At 52.7% G+C, this 26,463-nt stretch overlaps 2 protein-coding genes across 19 annotated transcripts in view; one reads left to right on the forward strand and one right to left on the reverse strand.

Moving 5' to 3' along the window:
* ARVCF (ARVCF delta catenin family member) overlaps window positions 1–22,328 on the forward strand; it is a 50,642-nt gene extending 28,314 nt beyond the window's left edge. For 2 of the 15 annotated variants that reach the window (XM_081286057.1, XM_081286050.1), the window contains 16 exons: window positions 1,329–1,555; window positions 9,727–9,885; window positions 10,076–10,602; window positions 11,612–12,111; window positions 13,006–13,189; window positions 14,055–14,172; window positions 14,510–14,681; window positions 16,384–16,455; window positions 18,055–18,182; window positions 18,420–18,570; window positions 18,861–19,059; window positions 19,164–19,462; window positions 19,797–19,850; window positions 20,195–20,280; window positions 20,887–21,006; window positions 21,522–22,328. In XM_081286057.1, the coding sequence (XP_081142183.1) occupies window positions 1,346–1,555; window positions 9,727–9,885; window positions 10,076–10,602; window positions 11,612–12,111; window positions 13,006–13,189; window positions 14,055–14,172; window positions 14,510–14,681; window positions 16,384–16,455; window positions 18,055–18,182; window positions 18,420–18,570; window positions 18,861–19,059; window positions 19,164–19,462; window positions 19,797–19,850; window positions 20,195–20,280; window positions 20,887–20,994 (2,967 nt within the window). In that variant the 5' untranslated portion in view covers window positions 1,329–1,345 and the 3' untranslated portion in view covers window positions 20,995–21,006; window positions 21,522–22,328. Of the gene's footprint in view, window positions 1–1,328; window positions 1,556–4,690; window positions 4,845–7,587; window positions 7,608–8,194; window positions 8,292–9,726; window positions 9,886–10,075; window positions 10,603–11,611; window positions 12,112–13,005; window positions 13,190–14,054; window positions 14,173–14,509; window positions 14,682–16,383; window positions 16,456–18,054; window positions 18,183–18,419; window positions 18,571–18,860; window positions 19,060–19,163; window positions 19,463–19,796; window positions 19,851–20,194; window positions 20,281–20,380; window positions 20,550–20,886; window positions 21,007–21,521 lie in introns of those variants that run through there. The other 13 variants (XM_081286052.1, XM_081286054.1, XM_081286058.1 and 10 more) reach the window with 12 other exon arrangements.
* A 553-nt stretch (window positions 22,329–22,881) lies between these two features.
* Window positions 22,882–26,463, reverse strand: part of COMT (catechol-O-methyltransferase) — a 34,672-nt gene continuing 31,090 nt past the window's right edge. For 3 of the 4 annotated variants that reach the window (XM_081286078.1, XM_081286077.1, XM_081286079.1), the window contains one exon: window positions 22,882–24,242. In XM_081286078.1, the coding sequence (XP_081142204.1) occupies window positions 24,042–24,242 (201 nt within the window). In that variant the 3' untranslated portion in view covers window positions 22,882–24,041. Of the gene's footprint in view, window positions 24,243–24,877; window positions 25,020–26,463 lie in introns of all 4 variants that reach the window. The other variant, XR_014021066.1, reaches the window with a different exon arrangement.

Consider the following 26,463-nt stretch of genomic DNA (forward strand, 5'->3'; position numbering starts at 1 on the left):
ATCATTTCACCTTTGAAATACACTGTGTCCTCAACTCAGCCATCACTGATGTGGCCCAGCCTAGCACTGGCCCTTCCTCTCTAGGAGCTCTGTCCTTGCAGCTGGCTCCATCCAGGCCAGTGAGCAGCAGACCTGGCCCTCTGTTTATGTCAGTCATTGTGTGTGGCATTCATACACAGAGGCCTCTCTTTTCTAAGTTCAGGTTCTATGTTGGTGCAGGGGTAAGGGGTCTAGCAGAATTGGCCTTAGTGGGCTGTGTGGGACCAGCCAGGAGCAGACTCCAAATAGCACTGGGCATCAAGCCACGCACCAAGCTCTGGGCACTGTGGCCACATGGTTGTACCCTGCCTGCGGCTCTGAGCCTGGGTTTGAGCTCTGCATACTTGGTCTGCTTTTCATTGCCCATGAAAAACAAACACACTGGTCAGCCAGAGAACAAGCAGCAAGGAAAAGTGCTGGCTTGTCACTGCAAATGCCAACTCTCCATTGCCCCTGCTTGTTCCCCTGGGGCTCTGGGCCCCATGGGGGCAGTGCTGAGCCAGGGGCTGGGTGGGCCTGACCTCCCCAAGTATTGGGCCTCAGATGTTCGGGCCTATGCCCTCTCACACATAGGCCACTTACAGGCACAGAGCCTCTAAACTTCATGTAGCCCTAGCCAGAACCTCTGCAAGGCTTTTACTAGGTTTTCACTTAGCCATATGAAACAGATACTGCCCCTATTTTAGGCTGGGGTGGCTGCAAATGGAGGTTGGACAATAGTCCTTGGGCCAGGGTTGCTGGGAGCTGAGGCAGAGGTCACTTGCCTAGGTGTTCTAGGCAACTGCGATAGTAGACTGGCTTCTTACTCCCTGTCCATTGGCTGCACCAGCTCTGGTATACTAGTTGTGTGGCTACAGATGGTCCCTGACCCTTTCTTGGCCTTGTCCACTGTTATAAGGTGGGGCTGGGGTAGTCCCATGAAATAGGGATGAGCTGGTATATGCTGTGGGCCAAGGAAATAGTGGACACTCATCACACCAGCTCTTCCTGCCCATCCCAGCAGTCTCTAAGACACTCACAATCCATGATTCTGCTGGACCTGGTAGGAAGCAGAGGAACCTGGGTCAGAGCCCCAGTCCTCACTGGGAGTAAGCCAGCTGCTTCCAGCTGGCCTGGGATTAATGACTTTTAATTTAGAATTTAATCAATGCAGCTTCCCTCCAGAGAGCTGAATGTTCTGGTCTGGGAGTGAGTTGTATGATCTGTGAGTGGGATAGGCAAGAGGCCTGTGATGGCCTCATCAGGCCACTGTTCCACACCACTCTTAGTTTGCTCTGCTTTGCCTGCAGCTGGCTGGCACCCTATCATGGAGGACTACAATGTACACTCAGCTGCCAGCATCTTGGCCTCGGTGAAGGAGCAGGAGGCCCGTTTCGAGCGACTGACACGGGCACTGGAGCAGGAGCGGCGCCATGTTGCCCTGCAGCTGGAGCATGCCCAGCAGCCTGGAGTAGGCAGCAGTGGTGTGGGCAGTGGGCATCCCCTACCAATGGCCTGGCAACAGCTGGTCCTGCAGGTAACAGCCCACTGACTGGGAGAGGGTAAAAAGAGCCAACTGGGGAATCAATCAAAGAGTCCTAGCAAACCTCTGATGTATGCAATGGCTTGTTATAAGACCTGTTGAGCTTTTGGAGAGGAAAGAAAAGATCCCAAGGATGTTGGCTAGCCACTTAGGTATGCTAGGCACTATATGAATGATGTTCAAGATACAGTTTGACCCTGAGATTAGCATACTCCACTGAGGGAATGCTCAGGATTCAGTGGATAGGATCTGATCTTGGCAGCTCTTTGGGCAGCCTGGTAACACTGAGGGTTTTGCCTGTTCTGGAGCCTCCCTTCCATGATTTTCTCCTTCATTGCATGCACTGGTAGGTCAGCCCCAGGGGAAGGCTTGATTGAGGTCCCAGGCTCTGTCTACAGCTCAGAGGGTGACCTGGGAGCCTCAGTTTCCCTGCTGGCCATTGCCCTCAGAATAGGCTTTAGGCAGCTTCTATCCCCAGAGGGTCTGAAGCCCTGTCTATTCCCTAGCCAGTGGAACAGATAGGGCTCCACAGGAGTCAGACTTCCTAGACCTTCCCAACATCTCCCTTACCTCCATGGGTCATGAGGGTGGAATGAGGAAGCGCAAGGAGCCTATAGAGTCTGGTGACAATCTGCCTGTGTCAGGCTGAGGAACTTAGGGCAAGTGACCCCTCCCTGAGCTTGGCCTTGCTTGACAGTGGCCAGGTGATGGTTCTTTTGTCCACTCATGAGATCCACTCATATAAAATGTATGGCCCTGTACAAGTACACAGTCAAAGTCAAATGCATGTCTTCAGAATGCCCCTAACTCATTGGGGAACTCTTTCTAAGCATCTGGGTCTGAGTGGTCTTGGGCAGGTGGCATAACCACCCACAGGAGCCTGGGACTGAGAGGAATCAGTATGAATACAAGAACTCAAAGAGTTCCAAACCTCAGGAGTTCCAAAGGGTGTTCCCTAAACTCTAGCAGGGGAATAGAATGCCTAGCTGAGCCACATGGGGACAATGGCAGCCTGTGACCCCAAGGGTGCTCCTCAAACACCAGGCACTCAGTCTATCCCTCCCAGCCTGGAACAGGCTCTGTTCTACAGCTCACAGATAAGTAGTGTGGGAGGACAGAGGGTATTCAGAGGGTCGATGCTCTGGCAAAAACATGTTCCCACAGTCTGGAATTGCCCTGGCCTCCTGGGGACTGAGCCTGCATGACCTTAGGCCATGACCTCTCCTCCACCCTGCCCTTTTTTCTTAGGCTGGGAGCAGAGACAACATGTGTTCCCAGGGCTGTAGCTGGACTGATTAGGCTGATGGGGACACAGGGAGGCATTGGATTAGCCAGACCCAATTGCCTCCATGCCAAACCTACTTCTCAGATTAATCCCAGCAGGAGGTGCTGGGTGAGCTATCATTGAATCTCGGGACAGAGCTGGAGTTCTAAAGCTGGCAAGACAGGTAGCTGGGGGCCAAGACTATGGAACCAAGGCTAGAAGTTACTGCTGCTGTGTCTCCTGGGATTCTCCATGGTCTTGGCTGCCTGCCCTTCAGACACTCAGCCAGAGCAGGGCTGATCCTCACCTAGGTGGGAAGGGTACCATGAAGGCCTGGCCAGATGGGCCATTGGACCTGCCTTGGGCCCAGGCAAGATGGCCTGTGGCTGGGGCACTAGCAACTGGTGCATTTGGGGAGAAGACCAAACTGGCCTTAATTCAGCATCAGGGCCACATTCCCTTAAAGCAGTGTATACTTCTCACTGGCCTGGGCAGCCATGAATGGAGGATGCAGTAGGCCAGTGGTAAAGTCAACTCACTCCTGTCTAGGTAGGGAAACTGAGGCTCAACGTGGCACATAGTGGACATTGAAAGTGCTTGAGCTTACTGGAAGTATAACCTCTGTACATGGCATATTGTGGAAGCCAGGGGTGGTATGAGGCAGGAAGCTCAAGCCTATGCCCCTTTCTTGCAGTACCCCTAAAGCCTCTGTGGGCTGGCCCCAGCTCTGTTAATATCAGAACCTGGTTTGTCATTCATGATGCAGGAGCCATTGGCTTGCCTCTGTGGGAAATGATCCAAGAAGGTTGCCCGCACTGACCCTCTCCTGAATTTCCCTCCCCTTCACCTAAGTTTCCCCCAAACAGAGTCAGACTCCTTAGGTGTGGCTGCTTGGGGACTCCATGGGATAGAGAACCCCTAATTGGCAACTCTGATCCCCTCACTTCATCCACCACTTCCCAGTAGATCAGAAACAGAGGGTCTGAAGCCAGCTCAGCCCCTAGGACTTTTTCTGAGGGTTCAAGATCAAGATATTAAGTTTTTTTTGAGGGTTGGATTTTGGTTTGGTTTGATTTGGTTTTGGTACTGGGGATTGGACCCAGGGGCACCTAACCACTAAGCCACATCTCCAGCCTTTTTTATTTTTTATTTAATTCACTAAGTTGCTGAGGCTGGCAATCCTCCTGTCTCAGCCAGTCGCTGGGATTCTGGAATTACAGGCTTGTGCCACCTCACCTGGTAAAGGGATTAAGATTTTTACACAAGGTTACCCAAGAGTTGTTCTCCTGCCCCAATATTTGACGTACCCTGACACCTCAAAGGGTGGGAAGACACAGGGTCTCTTGATGGAGAGAACTCAAAACATAAAGTAGGCCTGTGGAAAGACCATTCGCCAGGTCCCCATTGAGCTCTGTGGGAGGGCCTTTCTTGGAAGCCCATGCTGGGTAGGGGCTAGGCAGAGGGCTGGGACTAGATCTGAGAGAACTTGCAGCGCTAACAATGCTTAACTACTGTCTTATTGGCCTAGAAGGGGAAAACGGAATCATAACCAGGATAAGTGGATTATGCCAAAGATGCTGGCTTTTGAATTCAGTTTTTCCGTCTGTATAGGTGGAAGGGTGTGTGTGTGTTCATTTGCTGAAGTCCAACCGAAGCCTAGGAAGGACTTGGCTAGAGTCACTCGGCTGGAAAATGCCACCCCCTGCGGGAGGGACGAGAATTCTGACCAGCTGCCAGGGACCTGGGGACCACCCGGGCCTATCCTGGCTGCAGAGCCCCGCCCCGGACAGTAGAATGCTGAACCTCGCCCCACTCCTTTGGCTCCCGCCCCGCCCCGCCTGGGCGCGGCCCCACCCGATTGGCTGCTCACCGTGACCACCGCCAGATCCGCCCCCGCGGGGAGGGAGTCCGCTGAGCCCAAGCGGCAGAGGCACCGGAGCCGAGCCCGGTGTATCTGCCGCCGACCCTGCAGGCCTGCGCCCCCAGAACCCCGGCCTGATGCCGGCCGAACTCAGACAGGTTGGAGGGAACTCGGTTCCGGGCGGGGGCCGAGGGCACCATCCTGGAGCCAGCCCCACCAGAGGGCGGGGCGCCGGCCTTCCCCGGGAAGGACCTGCTTTTGTTATGCTGAGCTGCTGGCCCAAAGCAGCTATTGTCTGATCTCCCGGCTGGGCTGCGCGGGACCCAGGGCCAGGCGGGGTGGCAGGAGTGAGCACACTACCCTGGGTTTGTGCAGAATGGGTTGGGGCCTCTGGGTCTCCAGAACTAGCGCGCGGTGTCCCAAGGCAGGTGACCCTGGGTTCAGAAGGAGCCAGGACCTGAGCTGGTTGGTTGTATCTCAGCCAGCACCAAGATAGGTGGTGGGGTACCCGGGTAGAGGGCCAGGGCCTCCCTGAGTAGCCCTTCTCTGTGCAGAGGGAGGCTGACTGACTCTGCAGAGGGAAGTCCAACCAGGCTCTGCAGAGGGAAGTCCAACCAGGCCTCCTGTTTCCTTGGGGCACCCTCCCTTTCCCTTCCCTTCCCTCGCTACCCCTGCGCAGGCTCCTACTCTGGGGACCTACGAGAAAGAGCTTCTGGAGCTTTAATGGAAGCTCTGCCTCAGCAACGCTCATGAGAGGAGGGGTGGAAGCTGGTCCTGCCCACGTGTGGAGGCAGGAGGGGTCTCAGAGGAAAACGGGGCTGGTCGCCTCCCATTACTGAGTAGAGTGGAAGGCAGGTGAGCAGCCTGTACTCTGCTCAGAAGTAGGATTCAGTAATAGTCTGGGAAATAGGCTGAATAGAGGAGCAACCCCACATAAGACCCTTTATGGTAGGAAGAGTGTCTCCCACAGCCAGATTTCTGTCTGTTACGCATTTCTGGCTCCAGGGGTCTGGCTACTGACTAATTCAGAAATGGAGGGACCAGGGAGGAATTCGTGGGTACAGTGTAGCTGAGGTCTAGGCTTAGGGAAACTGGGTTAGGTGACTGGCTTGCTCTCCCAGCCTGCTGGACACCAGATTCCCTTGGCCTTTCAGCCCACTTGTCTAGGGCCACACCCTGGCAGGTATATTGCTACTGTGGAAGGTCAACCTTCAGCGGCCATGGGCACCAAAGGAGAGGGTACTTTGTGGTGGCCAAGGTCTGGATGCCTCGTGGGAGATATCAGCCTGACTTGTTCTGTACTCCACCTGGAAGTGTCATACTGAGGGATTCAGAACAATTATTTTTCCAATTTTGTATCCATCTAGGGGTAGCCATTGCTTGCCCTCTGGAGACTTGGCCCAGGAGTTGTAGTCTTTCAGTGTACATTCTCACCTTAACCTATACCCAGTGTTTCCCAGCAGACCTTGCATAGGGTGGGCAGCCCACTTCTGCAGTCTGTTCTTCATGATACAGACTGTGGGTGTGTATCTATAAAGTTCATAGACCTTTGAGCATTGATCTACATCTTGCTTTTCTACCCCCTATGTTTCTTGTATCTGGCTATATAGATTGGACTGGCAACCTGTTTCCGGAATCTCTGTATGAGGAAAACAACCCCCAAAGAGGCAGACGCCTCTTGGGGCCCAAAGCGCTTATGCTGTGCTCAGTTGTGTCTGCAGGGATCCTATTGAGAGGTAGTGGGCGGGTCTGCCTCATCAGACACTCTGGCTTCTTCTACAGGCCCAAGGGAAATCATAGGAAACCCCAGATCTGGGCTGCAGCCCCTCTCCAAGCCAGGCCCAGAAGCTATAGACCTGCTGCACCATAGATGGGAGAGCCCCAGGATGAATGTGAGCCCCATAGAACATGGTCCTTCTATGAGGTGAAAGGATAAAGTCAGGACCAAGGAGGAGGTGACAATAAATGATTGGCAGGACATAAGGAGTAGGGGAAGAGAGGGGTGTTGTGTCCAGCATGGTGCCAATGTCTGGGCTATAGAGGGGAACAGCCTAGAATCAGGTCTAGGACAAAGGTAATGTGAGGCTGCAGTACAGGGTTCCCTGCAGGCCAGTCTGGGCTGACAGATGTGAATCGTAGAACACCAGAATAGGACACTGGAGCCAGTCAGGGAACCAGGCACCCCATTCAGCCCCCTTTGTCAAGTGTATACTGGTCATTAGTTCACCATCCTATAGATCCTCCATAAAGATGTTGGAGAGGCCTGAGCCATGGAGTTAACCTGGGCATACCTCTGCTATAAGCTTCAGTTTCTCTATTTGCTGCCAGCTCTGAGAGTCTGTGGCTTGGTCCTTGTATGTTGAAAGCATATCTCGAGGCCCCACATGAGTAAGGGTCTGGATAAACCAGTGGAAGACATGAGAATACAGGTATTCTAGCATATGCCTTTGAGAATAGTAGTACTGTGCACTTTGGGTGCTCTTAGAGGTGCCCCAAATTTATATGTTTGGACCTGTGAACTAGGCTGGGTGCTCATATACTTATGGACATGCACATGTTCCTGCCTGAGGAATCAGGTACATGTGTCTGTGCATGTTTCCAGATCCCTGTCTGTGTGTGCCTAGGCATGTGTAACAGGGCTGGGCTTTTCCTTGAGTGCCAGCTGACTCATGCTTCCACCTGCCTGGATGAAGTCATTGCCCATTTTTAGCTCCCTGAGGTCATTTGCCAGCAGGGACTCTTGGGTCCTTGGGATCCCGCTGCCTTGCTGCTGATCCCCAATGTTAGTGGTGATACTGCAGAATTGCCACTGATGGCTGGGGGCCCTTGCTCTCCTAACTCTTTCACCCTAGCTCTGCACTGTTAGACCCTCACCATAGCCAACTTGGGAGGAGGAAGATGGGCCACAGATTGGTAATGAGGTACCACAATGTCCTTCCCCCATCTCCCAACCACAGGAATCTCAGACCTGGCAGCAAATAGGTAAACTGAAGCTTATGGTAAGGAAATGCCCAAAGCCATTCTGTGAGTCAAACATCTTTCTGGTGAGTCTGTGGGTTGGTGGGCTCATGAACAGCATGTACTTGACAGAGTGAGCTGATTGGTATGGGCTCAGTTCCCTACCACCTAGCTAGGGAATATGAGCTCTTCTACCTGTGTTTAATGTATAAAAATCTAAGAGGCCACATATGACTGGCAACAGTCTCCTCAGTCTTTCTCTTCCCCTCTACCTTGTCTCCAGGAAGGCCGCCCCTCTTTCTTGGGCCCCACACTAGAGCTGTGACTAATCTCAGGGCCCTGCACAGAGTTTGAAGCCTGACACGCAGTTACCAGATACACATGGGGAAGCCTAGGCGCTAGAAAGGATAGCTGCCCTGTGCCTACTTTTACTTTAGAACCTTCCCATTTTACCCCATTGCCCTTGGGGTAAAAGCCCAGGCCTCCCTCTCAGCACACTACCAATTGTCCCCACTCTGGACCTCAATCTGTTTCTCTTCCCTGGGAACAGGGTCTCTTCTTTCTGGCCAGGTCCCAGCAGACTTTCCACTAAGACTGGGCTGGTGGCCATCAAGGCCTTGTCCCCATCAAGGCCTTGTTCCCAAGAGGTAAGGTGTCACTCAAAGGATTCCTTATCAGATAAGTGCCTGAAATCCCTTGGCTAACAATAGTGAGGTTCTGAGTAAGCTTTCTCCCCTCTGCCAGACCTCAGTTTTTCCATCTATAATCTCATCTGTTTACCTTCTGAGGACCTGCTTCTAGGGGAGGGGGGAGTGCATTCTGTGCTATTGCTCTCCTCTTTTTCTTGATCCTGAGGGATGCACTGTCCTAACATATTGGTGCAGGCTCCTACCCAGACCTCTGCACACATGCATTAGGGCCCCTAGGACAGGGCCCTGATGTGAGGCAGATTCCTGTGCCAAAGATCTCAGGAGGAAGGCCCTGAAAACAGCCCTGGGCATTTTGCCTAGAGTACCTCCCAAGATGACACATGCAGCCAGAGTATAGCTCTGGAGCCAGGCAGGTGCAGTATGAATTGCAACCCTCCCTGGACCTCTGCTCAGAATCTGTGCAGGCTTCAAGGGGCCCAGACAGGGAGTACATTCTGTGAGGCCTGGGCCACAGAGTGAGGCATGAACTGCTGACCTGTCCCTGGCTACCCGGGAATGTACTTCCCCTTTGCCCACCCACAACAGTTTTGATTTCAGTCCCCCTGCCCATCCTGGTAGATGCAAATCCCCGGACATAAGTATGGTGGAACCCTGGGGTACATATGCCCAAAGGCAGATTGGCTTAGGTCTCCATGCCACTCAGCAGAGCAGAACTGGCCTGTCCTCTTTCAGCTTCAGCTTCCCCACTGGCAAGTCCAGCTATTTAGCACATGGATCTCAGAAGGGCATAGTCTAGAGTTTTCCTGCCTAGAATTTCACTGTTGTGTGCCCCCTGCAGGGTGATGGTAAGGTGACTGTAGTGCAAATCTACTATCACTGGTCTCTGATATGACATCTAGAATCTCTGTCAGCTGGGGGCACCAGACATAGGCCTGAGGTGGGGCCAGACCATGCCTTTAAGAGTGTCTAAATTGGAAGGATCAAGGATATTTTGGTGCTTTGGACTACAGTACATTCTGAGAGCTGGGTATTTCTGTCCTGTGAGAGCATCTGGCTGGACTTTGCAGGAGACTAGGAGTGGCCACAGGAGACAGTCAGTGCCACTGAAACTGTGATCCCCAGCGTTTATGCATTTATGCATTCCAGGCTTCTGGAGTGCAATAGGGAAGAGGCTGCACAAAACCTTGAGGGTCCAGCCAGGAGTAACAAGTTATGTCAGGAGGACATCCTACATGTCCTATCTAGGATCTCTTCAGGCCTGGAAAAACCTGCAATAGCCAAGGCATTGAAGCTCAGAGAGGCCTGTACCTCTCTAAGCTATTTATTTGCTAGTGGAACCCAAGGAGGCCCTAGGAGGGGAACCAGGCACCTACACTCCAGGGACATATGAGCAGCAGGTCCTGCCCCCTGATATCTGCCTCTTTTCCCCCAGGAGCAGAGCCCAGGGAGCCAGGCATCACTGGCCACAATGCCGGAGGCACCTGAGGTGCTAGAGGAGACAGTGACAGTGGAGGAGGACCCTGGTACACCTACCTCCCATGTATCCATTGTCACATCTGAAGATGGCACAACCCGGCGCACTGAAACCAAGGTATGGCGGGTGCAGGTGTTAAGAAAGCAAGCCAGGAAGCCTGTAGCTCTCCCTTTGTGATGTGGGCATGTGAGCCAGCTCCCTAGGGGCCGCCTGTTTGGGTGGAAAATTGAGGCCACCCTGGCTCTGCTAGGGTACTGCCCAGGCCTCTTGGACTGCCCAGCTCACACACTACCGGCCTATCCACCAGGTTACCAAGACTGTCAAGACAGTGACCACGAGGACAGTACGGCAGGTGCCTTTGGGCCCAGATGGACTCCCCCTGCTGGATGGTGGCCCTCCACTTGGCCCTTTTGCTGATGGCCCTCTGGATCGGCATTTCCTACTGCGTGGTGGTGGTCCAGCAGCCACACTCTCCCGAACCTACCTCAGTAGTGGGAATGGCTTTCCTGATGGCCTTGAGCTCCGTGATGGCCCTAGCTATGGCAGCCTGTCCCGGGGTCTAGGGTTACGGCCCCCACGCACTGGCCCCCTTGGCCCAGGACCTGGTGATGGCTGCTTCACACTGCCTGGCCGCCGGGAGGCCTTCCCTGTGGGTCCTGAGCCTGGACCATCAAGTGGTCGTTCCCTGCCCGAGCGCTTCCAGGCAGAGCCCTATGGCTTGGAGGATGACACACGCAGCCTGGCCGCTGATGATGAGGGTGGCCCTGAGCTGGAGCCCGATTACGGCACAGCCACACGGAGAAGAGCTGAGTGTGGGCGGGGCCTTCGTGCCAGGTGAGCACCCCATTCCATGTGGCTGCCTCCTTTGGAAATTCTACCTTCTCTACCCAAGCCATAGAATACTCCACAGTCAAGCTGCCGGGGCTGAGTTAGTCATGCACACTTTAGTTTGGATCAGCCTTGACTCTTCTCAAGGACAGCAGCAAGGACAGACCCTGAGATGTTAGATGTTAGTCTGGACACGAGAGAAGCTAGTGACAGTGCCAGATTCCTGCTTTGTTCCAAACAGATGGCTGTTAATACCAAAGTGCAAGAGATTCAGGGTGTTACTCTGAGCTCAAGGTCCCAGACTATCCTTGTGCTTCAGTCTCTCCCAGGTACCAGAATAATTAGAACCCATTGCCCCTAGTCCTTCCTGTCACAGCCTCTGGTTCTGTCTATATGCCTTATATGTGCAGAGTGGGAACATAATCACAGCTTGGGTCTGGATTTTTTATGTGACCCTAGGTGAGTTACTTGACCCTCCTAGCTCAGTCCCTACCCTGGGAAGTGGGTTTGATGAGAGCCATGGGGCTACTGAGAGCAAAGGATATCTCATACTCTGAAGGGCTAGTAGCCTGAATGCCCTTCAGATGGTTCTACTAGAATGACCACATGAAGGGAAAGTCATTTACTTCCCCTACTTCCTGGTACTAGCCAGATGATCTTACAAAATGGGGTGAGATTTTCCACCCACTATCACAGAAAAATTTTACATGGAAACACATTTAGTGCAGGATTGGTGATAGGAGTGAGCAAACTCCCCATCCCCAGTGGCCTTTGGCTGGGATTTGGCTCTGTCATTGACTGTGAGTCAGTTCTTGCTTGGTCATGACTTTTTGGCATGGTCAATTCTTGGGCATGACTTTTGGGACCCACTCCATGCTCAGAACTGAGATATAGATTCTGTCAGCCCAGCCCTGCTCTGGGCATTTATAGTCTCCTGGATACTATGATGGGTAGCTCAGAGGGTAGGGCTGGCAGTGGCTGTAAAGAAGTTCACTTGCCCTGCTCCCCTGAACAGGGCCTATGAGGATGTAGCAGATGATGCTGGTGAACTGACCGATGAGCGGCCCCTGTACCCAGCAGCAACGGCACCACTGGCCCAGCCAGAGCGGGGCAGTCTGGGCAGCCTGGACCGGGTGGTACGTCGCTCACCCTCAGTGGACAGTGCCCGCAAAGAGCCACGCTGGCGGGACCCTGAGCTACCTGAAGTGCTGGCCATGCTCCGGCACCCTGTGGACCCTGTGAAGGCCAATGCAGCTGCCTACCTACAGCACTTGTGCTTTGAGAATGAGAGTGTCAAGAGACGTGTACGGCAGCTGCGTGGACTGCCACTACTTGTGGCACTGCTAGACCACCCTCGGGCTGAAGTGCGTCGCCGGGCCTGTGGAGCACTGCGCAATCTCTCCTATGGCCGTGACACCGACAACAAGGCTGCAATCCGGGATTGTGGCGGTGTGCCTGCTCTGGTGCGCCTGCTGCGAGCAGCCCGTGACAACGAGGTCCGTGAGCTGGTCACTGGTGAGTGGGACCTGGTCATGCCTACTTCCCCCAGGAAGAAAGGAGAGCAAGGCTCAGCCTGCAAGGGGTGAGGCCACCTGGGGGAGAGCACCCAGGAGGTCAGGAATTCCAGCTGCTGGGACTGTTTGCCCTGGGAGTGGGCATCCAGCCCAGATGCTGTGACAGATTCCCAGTCTCTATTACCATAGGCAGGGGTGCTGGTACCAGGACCCACCTTCCTGGTTCCCACCCCATGATAGTAGGGTAGTAGGATTTGTGTCTTATAGGACCTGAAGGAGCAGGCAGGGTCACATGACCATCTCTGTATATGGCCTGGTGGCCTCAGGAACTTTGTCCCACCTACCTACATAGCAGGAATGGGTAGGAAGAGATGACACATGCCAGGCCCCTCTGAAGCCCAGCTCTTCCCTCCCAGCTGGAAGCCACCTTTAGGTGCTGCCTGCTTATCTTGCCTAGGCCAGGATGGTCTTCCAGAACCTCTCCTGGCTTTTTATTATTTTCTAACTTTTTGTGCAAGCTAGAGTGTAACTCAGTCTTAGTGTGCTTGCCTAGCATGTACTAAGGCCCTAGTTCAATCCTCAGTCCATAAAAAGAAAAAAAAAAAACCTATACTGATTAACTGTGTAAAGCTGGGTACTTTGACTCATGCCTATAATCCCATCTACTTGGGAGACTGAGACAGGATTTCGAGTTCTGGGCTAGCTTCTGCAAAGAACTGGGGTTGTAGCTCAGTGGTAAGTGCCCCTGGGTTCAATTCCCAGTACCAAACTAAACCAAACCAAACAAAAAATTCCTATGTGGACTGGGGAACAAGGGTGGGGGCAGGTCCTGAGCATAGTCCCCAGGGGAGGCAGGGCCCAGTAGTCAGCATGGTTGGTCGGCGGCGCCCTGCAGGCACACTCTGGAACCTGTCATCCTACGAACCCCTGAAGATGGTCATCATTGACCATGGCCTGCAGACGCTGACCCATGAGGTCATCGTGCCCCACTCGGGCTGGGAGCGAGAGCCCAACGAGGACTCCAAGCCCCGGGATGCTGAGTGGACGACTGTCTTCAAGAACACATCAGGCTGCCTGAGGTGTGGGTAGGGGCTGGGCTCAGGCTGTTTCCACAGGATGACTGGGTATTCAATTAGGGAGGCAGAAACAGGTGCCAGAGACTGCACATACACCCAGGCCCTGTCCTGGTGGGTAACCATGTTCTCAAAGTCCCAGAGAGCATGGAAGACAGTGAACCACCTGAATCTTAGGAGTTTCAGAGCCACATCACGAGTCCTGTTGATGGGAAGTAAGACTGATGGGAGATATCTTCACCCCCAAGGGCAACCTCTAGACAGGGACTCCCACCTTTCCTATAATGTCCAACCACTCTAGCTCTGCCCATCGTCCCATCACCATAATAGCTAGGGAATAGGAGCAAGATCCTTGTGTCCAGTTGCCTCTGAGTCTTATCCCTTCATGTTTATGACCTCTGTTCTTCCCCTCCTATCTCTGGGAGGCCTTCCATAGACTCCACAGGCATGATCCCATGGTCATGCCTGTCCATCAGGTCCTGCCCCAATGGTCCTGTGGGGTCCAGACCTCTCAGTGTGAAGCCTAGTGCTGCCGCTGGGATGCAGGGGCAGAATTACCATGCACTGGTGGATTCAGGCCTCCTTGGGCCCCTCTTTGGCCCTTCCTAATTAAACTGGGAGTCACGGAAGACCCCTTATGCCCAACAGATATGTTGAGCTAAAGCAGCCCACCTCCTGGAGTTGAAGTTGTCAGGACTTCCTGCCCCTCCTTCACTGTGCTTCAGGTTTTGGTATACTATCCCAGTGGGACTGTTGTGGCAGCAGCAGGGCCAATTGTACAGATGAAGACAAGCCCTTTGGGCCAGGGTTGGGGCTGGAGAAGTTCTGACCGGGATTAGGGGGTCACCAGGCCTGCTCTCTGGCAATACAGGAATGTGAGCTCAGATGGTGCTGAGGCCAGGCGACGGCTCCGGGAATGTGAAGGACTGGTGGATGCGCTCCTGCATGCCCTGCAGTCAGCTGTGGGCAGAAAGGATACAGACAACAAGGTGGGCAGGGCAGGGACAGTCTTGGCAGCCTCCTTCCAAGGATCAAAAACTGGATGGTGCAGGAATGGGACCCAGGGGTCTGGAACTGTCTGGGGTGGCCCAAAGGGGCATGGGTGTGGATCTGGACATGACCCACCTGGTAGTGGCCACACTGGGAAGAAGGCATGGTCCTACTGATGGCAAGTGCTCCCTAATATAGGGGCTTCCTCTTGTAGCCCCTCCTTGGCCTAACTGTGGCCAATCTTTCCTGAAAGCTAGTTCCACACACAGGGTCCTGGGATGGTCAGCAATCCCCAGACCCCTTGGCCCTGCCCCACCAGGTCACCTTTCCCCACAGTCTGTGGAGAACTGCGTGTGCATCATGCGAAACCTGTCCTACCATGTGCACAAGGAGGTGCCTGGGGCTGACAGGTACCAGGAGGCTGAGCCTGGGCCCCCAGGCAGTGCTGCAGGCTCCCAGCGCCGGAGGAGGGATGACGCCAGCTGCTTTGGTGGCAAGAAGGCCAAAGGTGGGTGGGTGAGATTGGCATGCTCCCCGCCTAGACCCTATTCCCTGGGCTAAAGTCTCTCATATCCATGACAAACAACCACAAAAGATGGAGGACATCTGGTCAGTCCTCCATGGGCAGGTGAGGAAGTAGGGAACTGCCGTGGGTCACACAGCTAACGGGCCAGGGTTCACACCCAAGCCTAGTCTTCACCCTGTGTTGTGAGCCCCCCAGAAAAGTGTTCATGTTGTCTACTACTGCCCAAACTCTGTCCCTTAACTCTAGGAAAGGGTTCTGTTGGCTTATGAATTTGGAAAGTGCTATAGGTGACACCCCCTGATCATTTAAAGAGCACCTACATGTCCTGAAAAGCCCTGCAGGTATACCCCACTCCAGCTGGGCTAGGCCTCTGCTGCACACTGTCCCCTTAGGTACCTGGGGGTTGCAGTTTCCAGGAACCTGCATCCCCCACCAGTTGCAGAACAGTGTACCTCCTTCACCTGCCCTGCTGATCCCAGGTCCTCCCTTGCATGTGCCACTGGTGAGTTCTCAGCCCCAAAGAGTAATTGGGACAAGGTTCTTACTTGGTCCAAAGCACGCAGTGGGAATCTGAGGGCACAGGGAGGGTGCCACCTGCTCAGGCTCATCTCCTCTCTCCTGTGCTTCCTCCGGCCGCCCAGAGGAATGGTTCCATCAAGGTGAGTTCCTGTTTGTCCTGCTGTCCAGGCCTGGCAGGTGCTGTAGCATCAGGGAGATGCGTGTCCCCATGGCTCAAGACAGTTTTCTATGACGTCTGCAGGGCAGTGGGTACAATGGGCTCTTAGGATGCCTTCCAGCTTCAAGGCCCTATCCCACCCCCAGTCCCATGAAAAGGCATCCATCTCCATGACAACTACATGGACTTGACAAAGGCAGGAATGTGAGCTGTGGACTTGTGGGGAGCCTGAGAGGGAATACCCTCTGTAACATCAGACTCAGTTACCTAAGCAGGGCCAGGGCAGAGCAGAAAGTGTGTAAGGCCTGGGGTATGTCTATTACTCAGAGGGCAGAATGTGTACTAGGGCAGAATGTGCCCCTATAATGTGGCTTAGTTGTCCCATGAGGATGGGCAAGGCAGGAACCTCAGGTCATTTGAGCTTGGCTTACTGCTTTCCAAGAGGAAGATGGCTAGAGGCACTGAGTTTATTGTCCTGAAGGTGTGCAAGCCAGGGCTGTACAAGAATTTGGTAGGGCCACTATAGGAACCCAGCCTGGGCATGGGGGTTCTGGTTCGTAGAGGCTATGTTCATGTTCTGGCCCCTGACTAGGGGAATTTTCCCCTTAGATGGGACTTGACAGGGGTCAAGTCCCATCTAAGTACTGTCCCTGTCAGTTTCTCTATGCTTGTATCTAACTGCTACCCAGCATGGGCTCCTGTTTCCCTTATTTCAAACACCTGGCAGCTGCAAGGAAGCCATGAAGAGGTCTGTGGTACATTCCCAGAACCTGATGGAAGGTGAGGACTAGGTCCTCAGGGCAGGACTGGGATGTCCTTAGGCCCTACCTCCCTGACCCAGACTAAAAACTCAGAATAAGTGCTTCACACCCAGGGCCTCTCAGTGCCCAGGCCTGGACATTAAGGTTGTTTTTGATCTCTGGGCAGGAGAGGACGATGCCTAATCCTCCTGATATACTCTTATGCCCCATGAAGACTTCCTCCCCTCACACTGCTTTTCTGTTTCAGGAAAGAAGGATGGTGAGATGGACCGGAACTTTGACACATTGGACCTGCCCAAGCGAACTGAGGCTGCAAAAGGTAAGTGGGAAGAGGCAGAGCCAGAAGTGGTCATGAGTACCTGGTGGGGCTGTATGAGCTGGGGAAGCCTAGTGCCATCAAGCAGGCTTGAAGAGTCTGAGGGGATCATTCAGACAGGGAAATGGGCCCATATGTAGGGGATTTCATGGAGGGGTCCAATCCCTGGGCACCTCGGAAGGGCTCAGAATCAGGATCAATATCACAGGTAATTTCAGGTAGGGTAGATGGGAAGATACAGGCCAGGCTCTGCTCAGTCACTCAGCAGGTAAAAAAGGCCAGTCAGAGGGAAGGTAGGGCTTTCAGTATACTCCATGGGGGTTGGGAGCCAGTAGGTCATGGACCAGAGGGCTAGGACCCAAGAATGCCCCACTTATGGACTCATGCAGGGACAGGGTTGTTCACCCTTCATGTCCCCTGTCCACTGGATTCATATATATGGATTGGCCTTGTTTGCTGCACTCAGAACTAGCTTGTGAAAGAAAACATTGCCCTGCAAACTAGAAGAACCCAGATGCCCCCAAGTTGAGTAGAAGGACCCAGCCATGGGTGGGTGTGTGTGATGTGGGGCCATACCAGGCAGAGCAACAGGGCCTTAGAGGAGAATGCTTGGAGAGTTTGGGGAGTAGTAAGCCCAGCTAGAGTAGAGGGAACATGAGACTTGAGGACAGGGGAGCAGTGATGAAATGTGAGAGGATAGGGGAAAGGGAAGTAATGTCTTAGAGCCAGACAGAGGCCCAAAGTAGGGACAGGCAGGCTTGGAATGCTGTCTCCACCTCTGACTCTGGAGCCCTCTGCAGGGCACAATCTTAGGGCAGCCATGATCACAATCTGAGACCTTAATTACTGGAGCTCTTAAGAGTGGTTGGCAGGGCTGGGGATGTGGCTCAAGCGGTAGCGCGCTCGCCTGGCATGCGTGCGGCCCGGGTTCGATCCTCAGCACCACATACAAAGATGTTGTGTCCGCCGAAAACTAAAAAATAAATATTAAAAAATTCTCTCTCTCTCTCTCTCTCTCTCTCTCTCTCTCTCTCTCTCTCTCTCTCTCTCTCTCTCTCTCTCTCTCTCTTTAAAAAAAAAATTTCTGATTGGCTTTCTTCGCTTAGCATAATATAAATTAAAAAAAAAAAGAGTGGTTGGCAGGAAAAGCAGGACCTGTTGCTAGGGCAGGCCCCTTGTTCACAGATTCATTTGCATTTGGGTTGGGTGGAAGGTCCTGTTTCCAGAGAGGGTAGCCAGGTGCCCTGGCCTGGTGGGGCTTATTGCTAGTGGCATGTCCTGGTTGTCACCTCCTTTCCCCAAAGTCCCATGCTATGCTCAGGCTGCCAGGCAGATCCAGCCCCATTTCTTTGGCAGCACGGTTGAGGAAGGAATGTCCTCACCCAAACCTATTACCCAAACCTATTACCTTCTGAGTAAGCCTGTTTGCCCCTCTGTGAAATGGGAACATTTTCCTCTTTGGGTGGTTATACGGTTCAATACATTGATAGAAAACATGTCCTGACTCCTCCACACTGATCCCTGGCCCCAGTTCACCACAGCTTTGGGAGTAAGGGTAGGGGGTTCTGGATGACTATGGGCTCTGGTTGTCCTTGTACCCAGGCTTTGAGCTACTATACCAGCCAGAGGTAGTACGCCTCTACCTCTCCCTCCTCACGGAGAGTCGGAACTTCAACACCCTAGAAGCTGCAGCAGGTGCCCTACAAAACCTCAGTGCCGGCAACTGGATGGTAAGGGGCCAGTTTTGGCAGGGAGAGCATGACCTGGACAGGAAGGGAATTTCCCCAATCCCTGCCCAAGCTGGAGGGTGGTTCGGGGGGAGGTGAGATACAGTGTGACTCCCCAGGGTCTGGGAGGTTCAGGGTACACACCTTGGGTGGTAGAGGTGGTGCTGAGCTATTGGGGCAGGACTTTATGAGGAACCACCCCTCGCTGAGCAACCCACCTCCCTGCCCCCACCGCCACAGTGGGCCACATACATCCGTGCCACAGTGCGCAAGGAGCGCGGGCTGCCAGTGCTGGTGGAGCTACTGCAGTCAGAGACTGACAAGGTGGTGCGTGCTGTAGCCATTGCATTGCGCAACCTCTCCCTGGACCGTCGCAACAAAGACCTCATCGGTAAGGACATTGACAGGGCCAAGGTGTAGAACCATGAAGGCCTTTCACTTCTGGTTTGAGGTGGGTAGTTTGGGAATCCAGGCCCTGCCCTTGTGTCTTGGGCTGGTCCCAGCCAGCTACAGGAACTCACTGTCTTCTTGGCCCATTCTCCGAAGCTCAGCCCCCTACTCTTAGGGGTCCTTGTGGCAACCTGGGGGCCTTCCTGGCAATGCCCCTTGCCTCAATCCTGCTCCTTCCCACACAGTTGGGCAGAGGTTATCTATGTCCTAACACCCGACCCTACCTCTTAGGGAGCTACGCCATGGCAGAACTGGTGCGGAACGTGCGCAATGCTCAGGCTCCAGCTCAACCCGGAGCCCGCCTGGAAGAAGACACAGTGGTTGCTGTTCTGAACACCATCCATGAGATTGTGTCCGACAGCCTGGATAATGCACGCTCACTCTTGCAGGCCCATGGCGTGCCTGCGCTGGTGGCGCTAGGGGCCGCCAGGTGAGTAGGGGTGGGGACCAGGGGGTGGGAATGGGGCCAGGAGGTGGGGTTGGGAGACTCTAAGGCCCCAGGGACTTATGATCCTGCCTCTGATCCTGCTGCAGCCAGTCGGTTCGGGAGGCAAAAGCAGCATCACATGTGCTTCAGACTGTGTGGAGTTACAAGGAGCTACGTAGTGCCCTACAGAGGGATGGCTGGACTAAGGCTCGCTTTCAGGTGTGGTCCACCCTGGCCTTCCCTCTCCCATTTTACTATGTCAGGTTTCCAAGAGCGCTGCTTCCCACCTCACCCCCTGTTTTGTGTCTCTTTAAGTCGGCTGCTGCAGCAGCCAAAGCACCCAAGGCAGCTTCTAGTCCCGGAGGCTTCGATGACAGCACGCTGCCTCTAGTAGACAAGAGCCTTGGTAAGTACAGGCCAGAGGAAGAGGTGGATGGCACAAGAGTCCATCCCTAAGGCTCAAGAGTGGCTCCCCACCTGCGTTGATCGTGACAAGGTTGGGGGTGGCCCCTTTCCCTGCTCTCATCCTCCTGGGTATTTCCTTCCCATGCTGTCTACATTGGCACCAGGCTGGGTGGTGGGTGCCTAGAAGCTGGGCTGAAGAATGCAGTGACATTAATGACAAGAGCACCCAAGGTCACTGAGGTCAGTCCTATGATGGGCTTATCTGCCTTGGTCATCTCTCCATCCCCAGCTGCTTGTCCTTTCCTTGTAACCAGCTACCTGCTTATGCCTTCCAGATGGTGAGAAGCCAGGCAGCCGGGATGTGATCCCCATGGATGCCCTTGGCCCAGGTGAGGGCAGGTGCTGTGAACTTGTTTCCTCCTCAGGGAGGAGGGAGGGCCCTGAGACAGTCCTGCTGGTTTTATGGGGTAAGTGTGGTTAGTGCTGGGAAGAACTTCCATGGATCTACTCCCTGGAGAAGATTTGGTTCAGGGATACCCAGCGAATATAATGCAGTGCAGGTGAGAGCTGGCACCAGGACAGGTCTCCAAGGATCTGGTAGGTGGGGATCCTCTGCAAAAGCTCCCTGTCCAAGGGGTCTCCTGAGTTTGGCCTGAGAGGAACTAACTTGTTCCTAGAGTGCCTGCCCCTCAGAGCTCTCCTCATGCCCCACCAACCCTAACCCACTCCACAGATGGATATTCCACCGTGGACCGGAGGGAGCGGAGGACCCTGGGTAGTGACTCCTTAGGGGAGGCCTCAGAGAAGGAACCATTAAAAGTAAGTGATTGTGGGCAGGTGACCAGGGAGGCTGTCTAGGGCTTGTCCAAGGAGCAGCTAGGTAGTACTCAGTTTGATCTGGTCCCTGGGGCATGACTAGGGTGACATTCATCCATGGACAACTGGGAGGTGGAACCAAGCCTGGGAAGCAGCCCTTCACATCAATCAGCCTTTGGGTGTTGGGTTCAGAGCTTCACCTGCTGGGAGGGAGGAGAAAGGGAATAGAGCTCCACCTAGCCACACACTGCACTGGACTGGAGCCTGAGAAAGTGAGTCTGCATCCTTCTCTGCATGCATGTGTATGGTCCATGCCATGGTCCAGTGGAGAGTGCAGCACCCATCACCTGCTCTGTACCAGTCCCTGGCTTTATGTGAAGGCCTTTATGTATCCACATGCCACCTAAGCCTACGTGAGCCATGCCAGCTGAGTTGCTCCATACTGCCTTGGCAGGCCCATCCTCACACTGCCCTGGCCCTGACCCCACTGACCAGCTCAGCCCCGCCCTTCAGCTGCAACTAACGTGCTTTGTTCTGCCTCTGCCGTTGTCCTGCCCACCCACCCGCCCACCCATCCATCCATCCACCCCACCCATCTGTGTGCTGCAGCCTGACCCCTGCAGGAAGGCCCTTCTTCCCGGGCCCAGCAGGCCTTCGGTCAGGCTGGTGGACGCCGTGGGGGACACTAAGCCTCAGCCCGTTGACTCCTGGGTCTAGCTTGCATGCCTGGTATGTTCTCTTGTCTGGTTGTTTGTCCAACTGTTTTCCTATCCTCTGGGCAGGGCATCTTGTTAATCTCTGTTGGCCGCATGCTCTGCTCTCCCTGTTGCTCCCTAGCAAGACCCAAGCTGCCAGCAGGCACAGCAGGCCCAAATGTCCATCTTAGGGAAGGCCAGACTGAGGTCTGAGCAGGGATCTTCCCAGGGCCCATAGCCTCATCCTGGGCACTGTGAAATCAAGGTCCTGAGGAGATTAATCCAGAGCAGGGGGTGGTCATAAGCCTTAAATTCCTCTAGCACAGGACTCCACCAGGTCCAACAAGTCAGGATTGGTCCTAGTGTCAAGTCCCTGGGGGTTGACCCCTACCTCCTGATCCATAGTAGTTGCTTTTGTCCACATCTGCATTCACATGGCCAGTGACCTCTGTCCAGAGGTTGCAGTTGCTCTGTCCCATTCATTTGGTTCTGACCACTTGCTTGCGCTAGTGGTTGCAGCATCTTTCTTCCTTCCATCTCCCTCTGCAGGGCCTGGACCCAACCATTTGTTCTTAGGGATCACCAGAAGGGCCATCCTGAGCAGACCCTGTCGTGGAGCTTGGAGCCCCCTGGCGGCAGGGATTGGCTGAGACTCTCACCTGGAGCCAGAGCCTTTCTGGACACCCCTCCTGACCCACCCTGTCCATTCTTCCCTCTGCTCTCCCTACCTAACTCCTTAGGCCAGAGTTAGCTATTTACTGACATGGTGCTGTGTGTGGGCAGGGGAGGGTAGCTGGTTTTGCTTTGGAAGAACAGGAGAGAGCACCCTGTGTGCCCAGTGCCCCAGAGGAGCAATATGGAACTAGGGTGCAACTCCTGGGGACAGGTAGCCAGGCAGGGAGGGAGGGGCTTGGGAAAAGAAATTGGTCCATGGAGAATGGAGGCCCTCCCCTGGCTGAAGCCCTACCCTGCTTAGAAAGCAGACTGCAGGCATGGGGCTACTCCAAGAGGGCTGACCCAGGCAGGGGATTAGCAAGATGGAAGTCAGGCTATGCTTGCCCCTCCACCACTCCTTGGGATCTGTGGGATCCCCATATAGTGGAACTCTTCCCTGAGCTGCCTCTAGCTGGGGCTGCCATGGCTGCCACATCTGCATCTGCCCAGAACCTCAAGTAACCTCCAGGACTGACCTCTGGCAGCAGCCCCCAAGGGAATGCTGTTCAGTGCCTGCTGTTTGTGACTTAAAAACAGAAGAAAAACACTGACAAAAAGCATTAAAAACAAAACCAAAAAAAGATTGTATTGGTAAACATCTAAATTTTTGTAAGAAAATTTTAAAAAGCAACAAAGAACTTTGTTTTGTGTGGCTCTGCTTCTTCTTCCCAAGCCACTGGGCTTCTCTTTCAGCCCTGGATAGGTAAAGGCTGACCAGTGCAGACTCTGCTCCTGCCCTTTGGGCTACTTGCTAATTCCTGTTCTCTATGCTCAGAGGAGTGGGCTGCTTATGGGTTGTTAGCTGGCCCCGAGACCAGGAATGGGCACAGGTGAGCTCATCTTGGACAGGGTTTATATTTGTGTCCAGTATAGGAACTGGGATCCTGCTGAGGTGGCCAGTAATCTGATCACTTGGAGGAGTTGGGGCCTCAGAGCCAAGATCGAGGCTGGAGCAGCTCTAGATTTGGGCATACACAAATCAACTCTGCTTCACCACTTGGTACCTGGGCAGCCAGAAGAACTACTCTGGCTAGGCTAAACCTGCCTTCCTTTACTTTAAACCAAGCTGACGGGGACTAGGAAGGAACATACTCATTCATATTCAGTGCCTCATGTCCAGAGAGTCAGGCACTTTGCATAGCCCTGTGTTCACCTCTACCTAGTGCCTGCTTAGAGATGGGTAAAGGCTGGCCAATTTTTCTGTTTTTTTTTTTGTTGTTGTTGTTGTTGTTGTTGTTTTTGGTAATACTGAGCAAGGCTGGCTCCCACTTCACTGCTATGGCCAGGAGTCCTAGGCTGGATGTGATACACAGGATCCAGCCAGTCATGAGCCCAGCCTGTAGCATTAGCATTCCATCAAGAGGAACTTGGCATGTTTGGTTTTAGCAAAGGGTCCTGGGAAAGAGGGAGCAGTGTGGCAGTTGAGAAGAACTGTACTCAGTTATCTTGTATCTAAATACTTAATCTTTTTTTTTTTTTTTTTTTTTTTTTGATACTGGGGATTGAGCTTAGGGGTGCTTGGCCACTAAGCCACATTCCCAGCCCTCTTTTGTATTTTATTTAGAGATAGGGTCTCACTGAGTTGCTTAGTGCCTCAGTGTTGCTGAGGCTGGCTTTGAACTCCTGATCCTCCCGAGCCATTGGGATTACAGGCATGCACCACCGGGCCCAGCGTTTAATTTTTAATTTCTATTTTGTCCTTTAAACATTATTTTAGTATAAGATTATTGCAGCTAGCCAATTTTAGTAAAGCAGTTATGATTCATTTTTAAAAAGAAAGTGAAAATTCAGGAGTCCAAAGTATGTAAGAGTTGTTAATTCTGATAGTTACTGAGGCTTTGCTGCCACCTACTGACAGCAAGCCTTGAGGACATCCTGAGTGGAAGGCACAGCAGTTTGTAAATGTCTGACTTCCACACCCCTTTCTGGGTCTAAAGGAGGTGTCAGTGCCTGAGGACCATGTAGAAACCCTATTGGAATTCCACTTGCTGGTCAGTGACACCAAAGATACCACCTGCCCCAATTTAGTCTGTGTGTGTGTGTGTGTGTTTGTGGTGTGTGTTGCTGAGGATGGAACCCAGGGCCTCACTAGGCAAGTGCTCTGAGCTATATCCCCACTACCCTCAATTTAGCTTTGTCAGCAGTATTTTCACACAATGAACCTATACTATGGAGTGTGCCAGAGTGTGACAATCTGGAACTGCAACACATAGAGGTCACTATATGGGCAAGGCCCAGGCCTTACAGGATTTGAGTACAGTTCTCAGAATTACAGAAATGGCATTAGTAGAAGTTTATCTATCTTGCCCTTTGGAGGACCAAGCTTGTCAGGGGAGCCCAGAGCAGGATAGACAATCAAGGCTGCACTGGACTGCTTGGGCCCTTGTAGATGGCTTTCTCGAGGCCATCCACCACCTTCATGTATTCCAAATATGAGCTGTAATGTGTGCACTCAAAGTTGTTGCTTGCACGCACATATGCCAGATACTCGGGTGTTCCTGGGACGATGACATTGTCAGCCAAAAGTACTGTCCCCTTCCGCAGCAGGCCACATTCCTACAGAGGATAGACAGATGGAGTAATGAACCTATTATACTATGGAGCCAGGAAAATTCACCCCAAACCAGGTGCTCCTCCCCAAGATACTGCTTCAGTGGACCTATGCCTCACCCTGGGGACCAGGTCTCTCTTACTCCCTCATTTTCTCCCCAGAGCAACCAGTGTCAGAAAGGGTTGTGTTAGGTCCTAGTCCTGTGTCTGGAACATCAGCTTTCTGAAATGATGGGACCTTGGAACTTTTTGATCCTCCTTTCTTTTTCTTTTTTCTTTTTTTTTTTTTTTTTTTGTTCATGGTACTGGAGATCAAATCAAGGGCCTTACATATACTAGGCAGATGCTCTACCACTGAACCACATCTCCACACTTCCATTCACTCCTATATCCAACTCAGTCCCTAGAAAAACATGTGACACACAGCAATAAATCCCCATCAATAAATGCTTACTGGATGAGGAAGTAGAGGAAATGCTGGAACCACAGCATGCTCCTGAGATAACTAGTTCTAGGAACACAGGCCCCTACAAGGGAGAGGAGCCCTAGGCAGCTTAGGCTGCTGATACAATCATCACAGACAAGAGCTGGTGACCCTGCAGGATTGGGGGGCAAGGTGATCTTGCCACTGACAAGCCTACCCACTTCTCTGGATATCCCAAGGTTCCTGCCTTTGCAGATCTCTCTTCCACCAATATTGGGGATGTGGGAAGATACAGGACTGTCTGCAGGATGAAGGAATCATTGTTGAACATGCTGTGACAGGTGGTTGCCACCCAGGGTCTGCAGTCAGATGAAAAACTCCATAAAATGTTTTGTTTAAGCTGAGAGGTAGATCTGCACACATCAGAAAAATAAATATATAAATATTTATAAATAATAAAAGAGAAACCTGAGTGGAAGTGTATCCTGGTGGGGAAAGAGGCTGTGAAAAAGGTCCCCCAGACACATCTTGGAGTTGAGTTTGGAAGCATGGAAGGTTGTTGGTTTTTTGTCTCCCTCCCCTTCCCCACATAATTACAAAATAAAAGTTAAAAAGCAATTTTAAACATTGAAAGGAAAAACAAGCAACCCAGATTGGAGTATTGCCCAGGCCTGGGTTTTATCCCTTGTACTGTAAAACAACAACAAAGCCAGCATAATGGGCACACACCAATAATTCCAATGACTTGAAAGGCTAAGGCTGTAGGATCACAAGTTTGAGGCTAGTCTGGGAAACTTGGCAAGACTCTTATCTCAAAAAGGGCTGGGAATGTAGCCTGGTGGTAGAGCACTTGCCTAACGTGTGCGCCTCCGGGTTCAATTTTGCCAAAACAACAACAAAGATAAGTGACCTTGGGTATCTCAAATCAGAGGCAGGAGGGGGTCTCTCACTTGAAAATGACAGATGTCACTCTGCACCTCTGCAGGGATGTGCTGCCCTATGTTCAATAGCCACACAGCATTTTCAGCTGTGGAAGTGGTGGAGGGCAGTCTTTTTCAGCCTGTTGGCAGTGGGAGAAAGCCAAGGGAGCCCTCAGGCTACAGTAGTAGAGGACATAGTTGTAAGGTCACTTAGGTCAGGGGACAACCCCATGATCTGGAATTTGCAAAGGAAGTACACTATCAATCATGATGTATTTTCTCTTGGGGGGCGGGGGGAAGAATGTCCTAGCAAAGTTAGCTGAAAATATCTAGAACAAAGAACTACTCAGAAGGAGGCACCTGTGCTAAGGCACCAAGAAAGGGCAGGAAATATACAAGATGAGCAGGAAGCCTGGGCCCCTAGAGTTTTAGGGTCAAGCAGAGACTCAGGGGTCAACCTCAAGAGATACAAGCTAATCTTTAGTAAGACCAATGATACCAAAATTTCATGAGTTCATCATGTCATAAAGGAAGAGTGAAGTGTTGGTCACCTTTGGAGGTGCTAGGGGCCCAATGTCCTTTAAGAAACTGGTTAAGAAAAAAAAAGTTGGGCTACGATTGTAGCTCAGTAGTAGAGCACTTGCCTAGCAAATGTAAGGCATTGGGTTTAATCCTCAGTACCACATAAAATAAATAAAATAAGGGTATCGTGTCCATCTACAACTAAAAAAAAAAAAAAAAGTGTGTCTCTCGCCCTCTAATTTCTGAGTTTAGAGAAAGCCAGCCATCGTGTTGGGATTTTCAACCAGCCCTATGGAGACATGCATATCATAAGGGCCTGCAGCCTCCTCCTCCAAGCAGCCACATGATTTTGAATTGTCAC

This window comes from Spermophilus citellus, assembly GCF_964194105.1.
Source record: "Spermophilus citellus genome assembly, chromosome: 3".
NCBI lineage: Eukaryota > Metazoa > Chordata > Mammalia > Rodentia > Sciuridae > Spermophilus > Spermophilus citellus.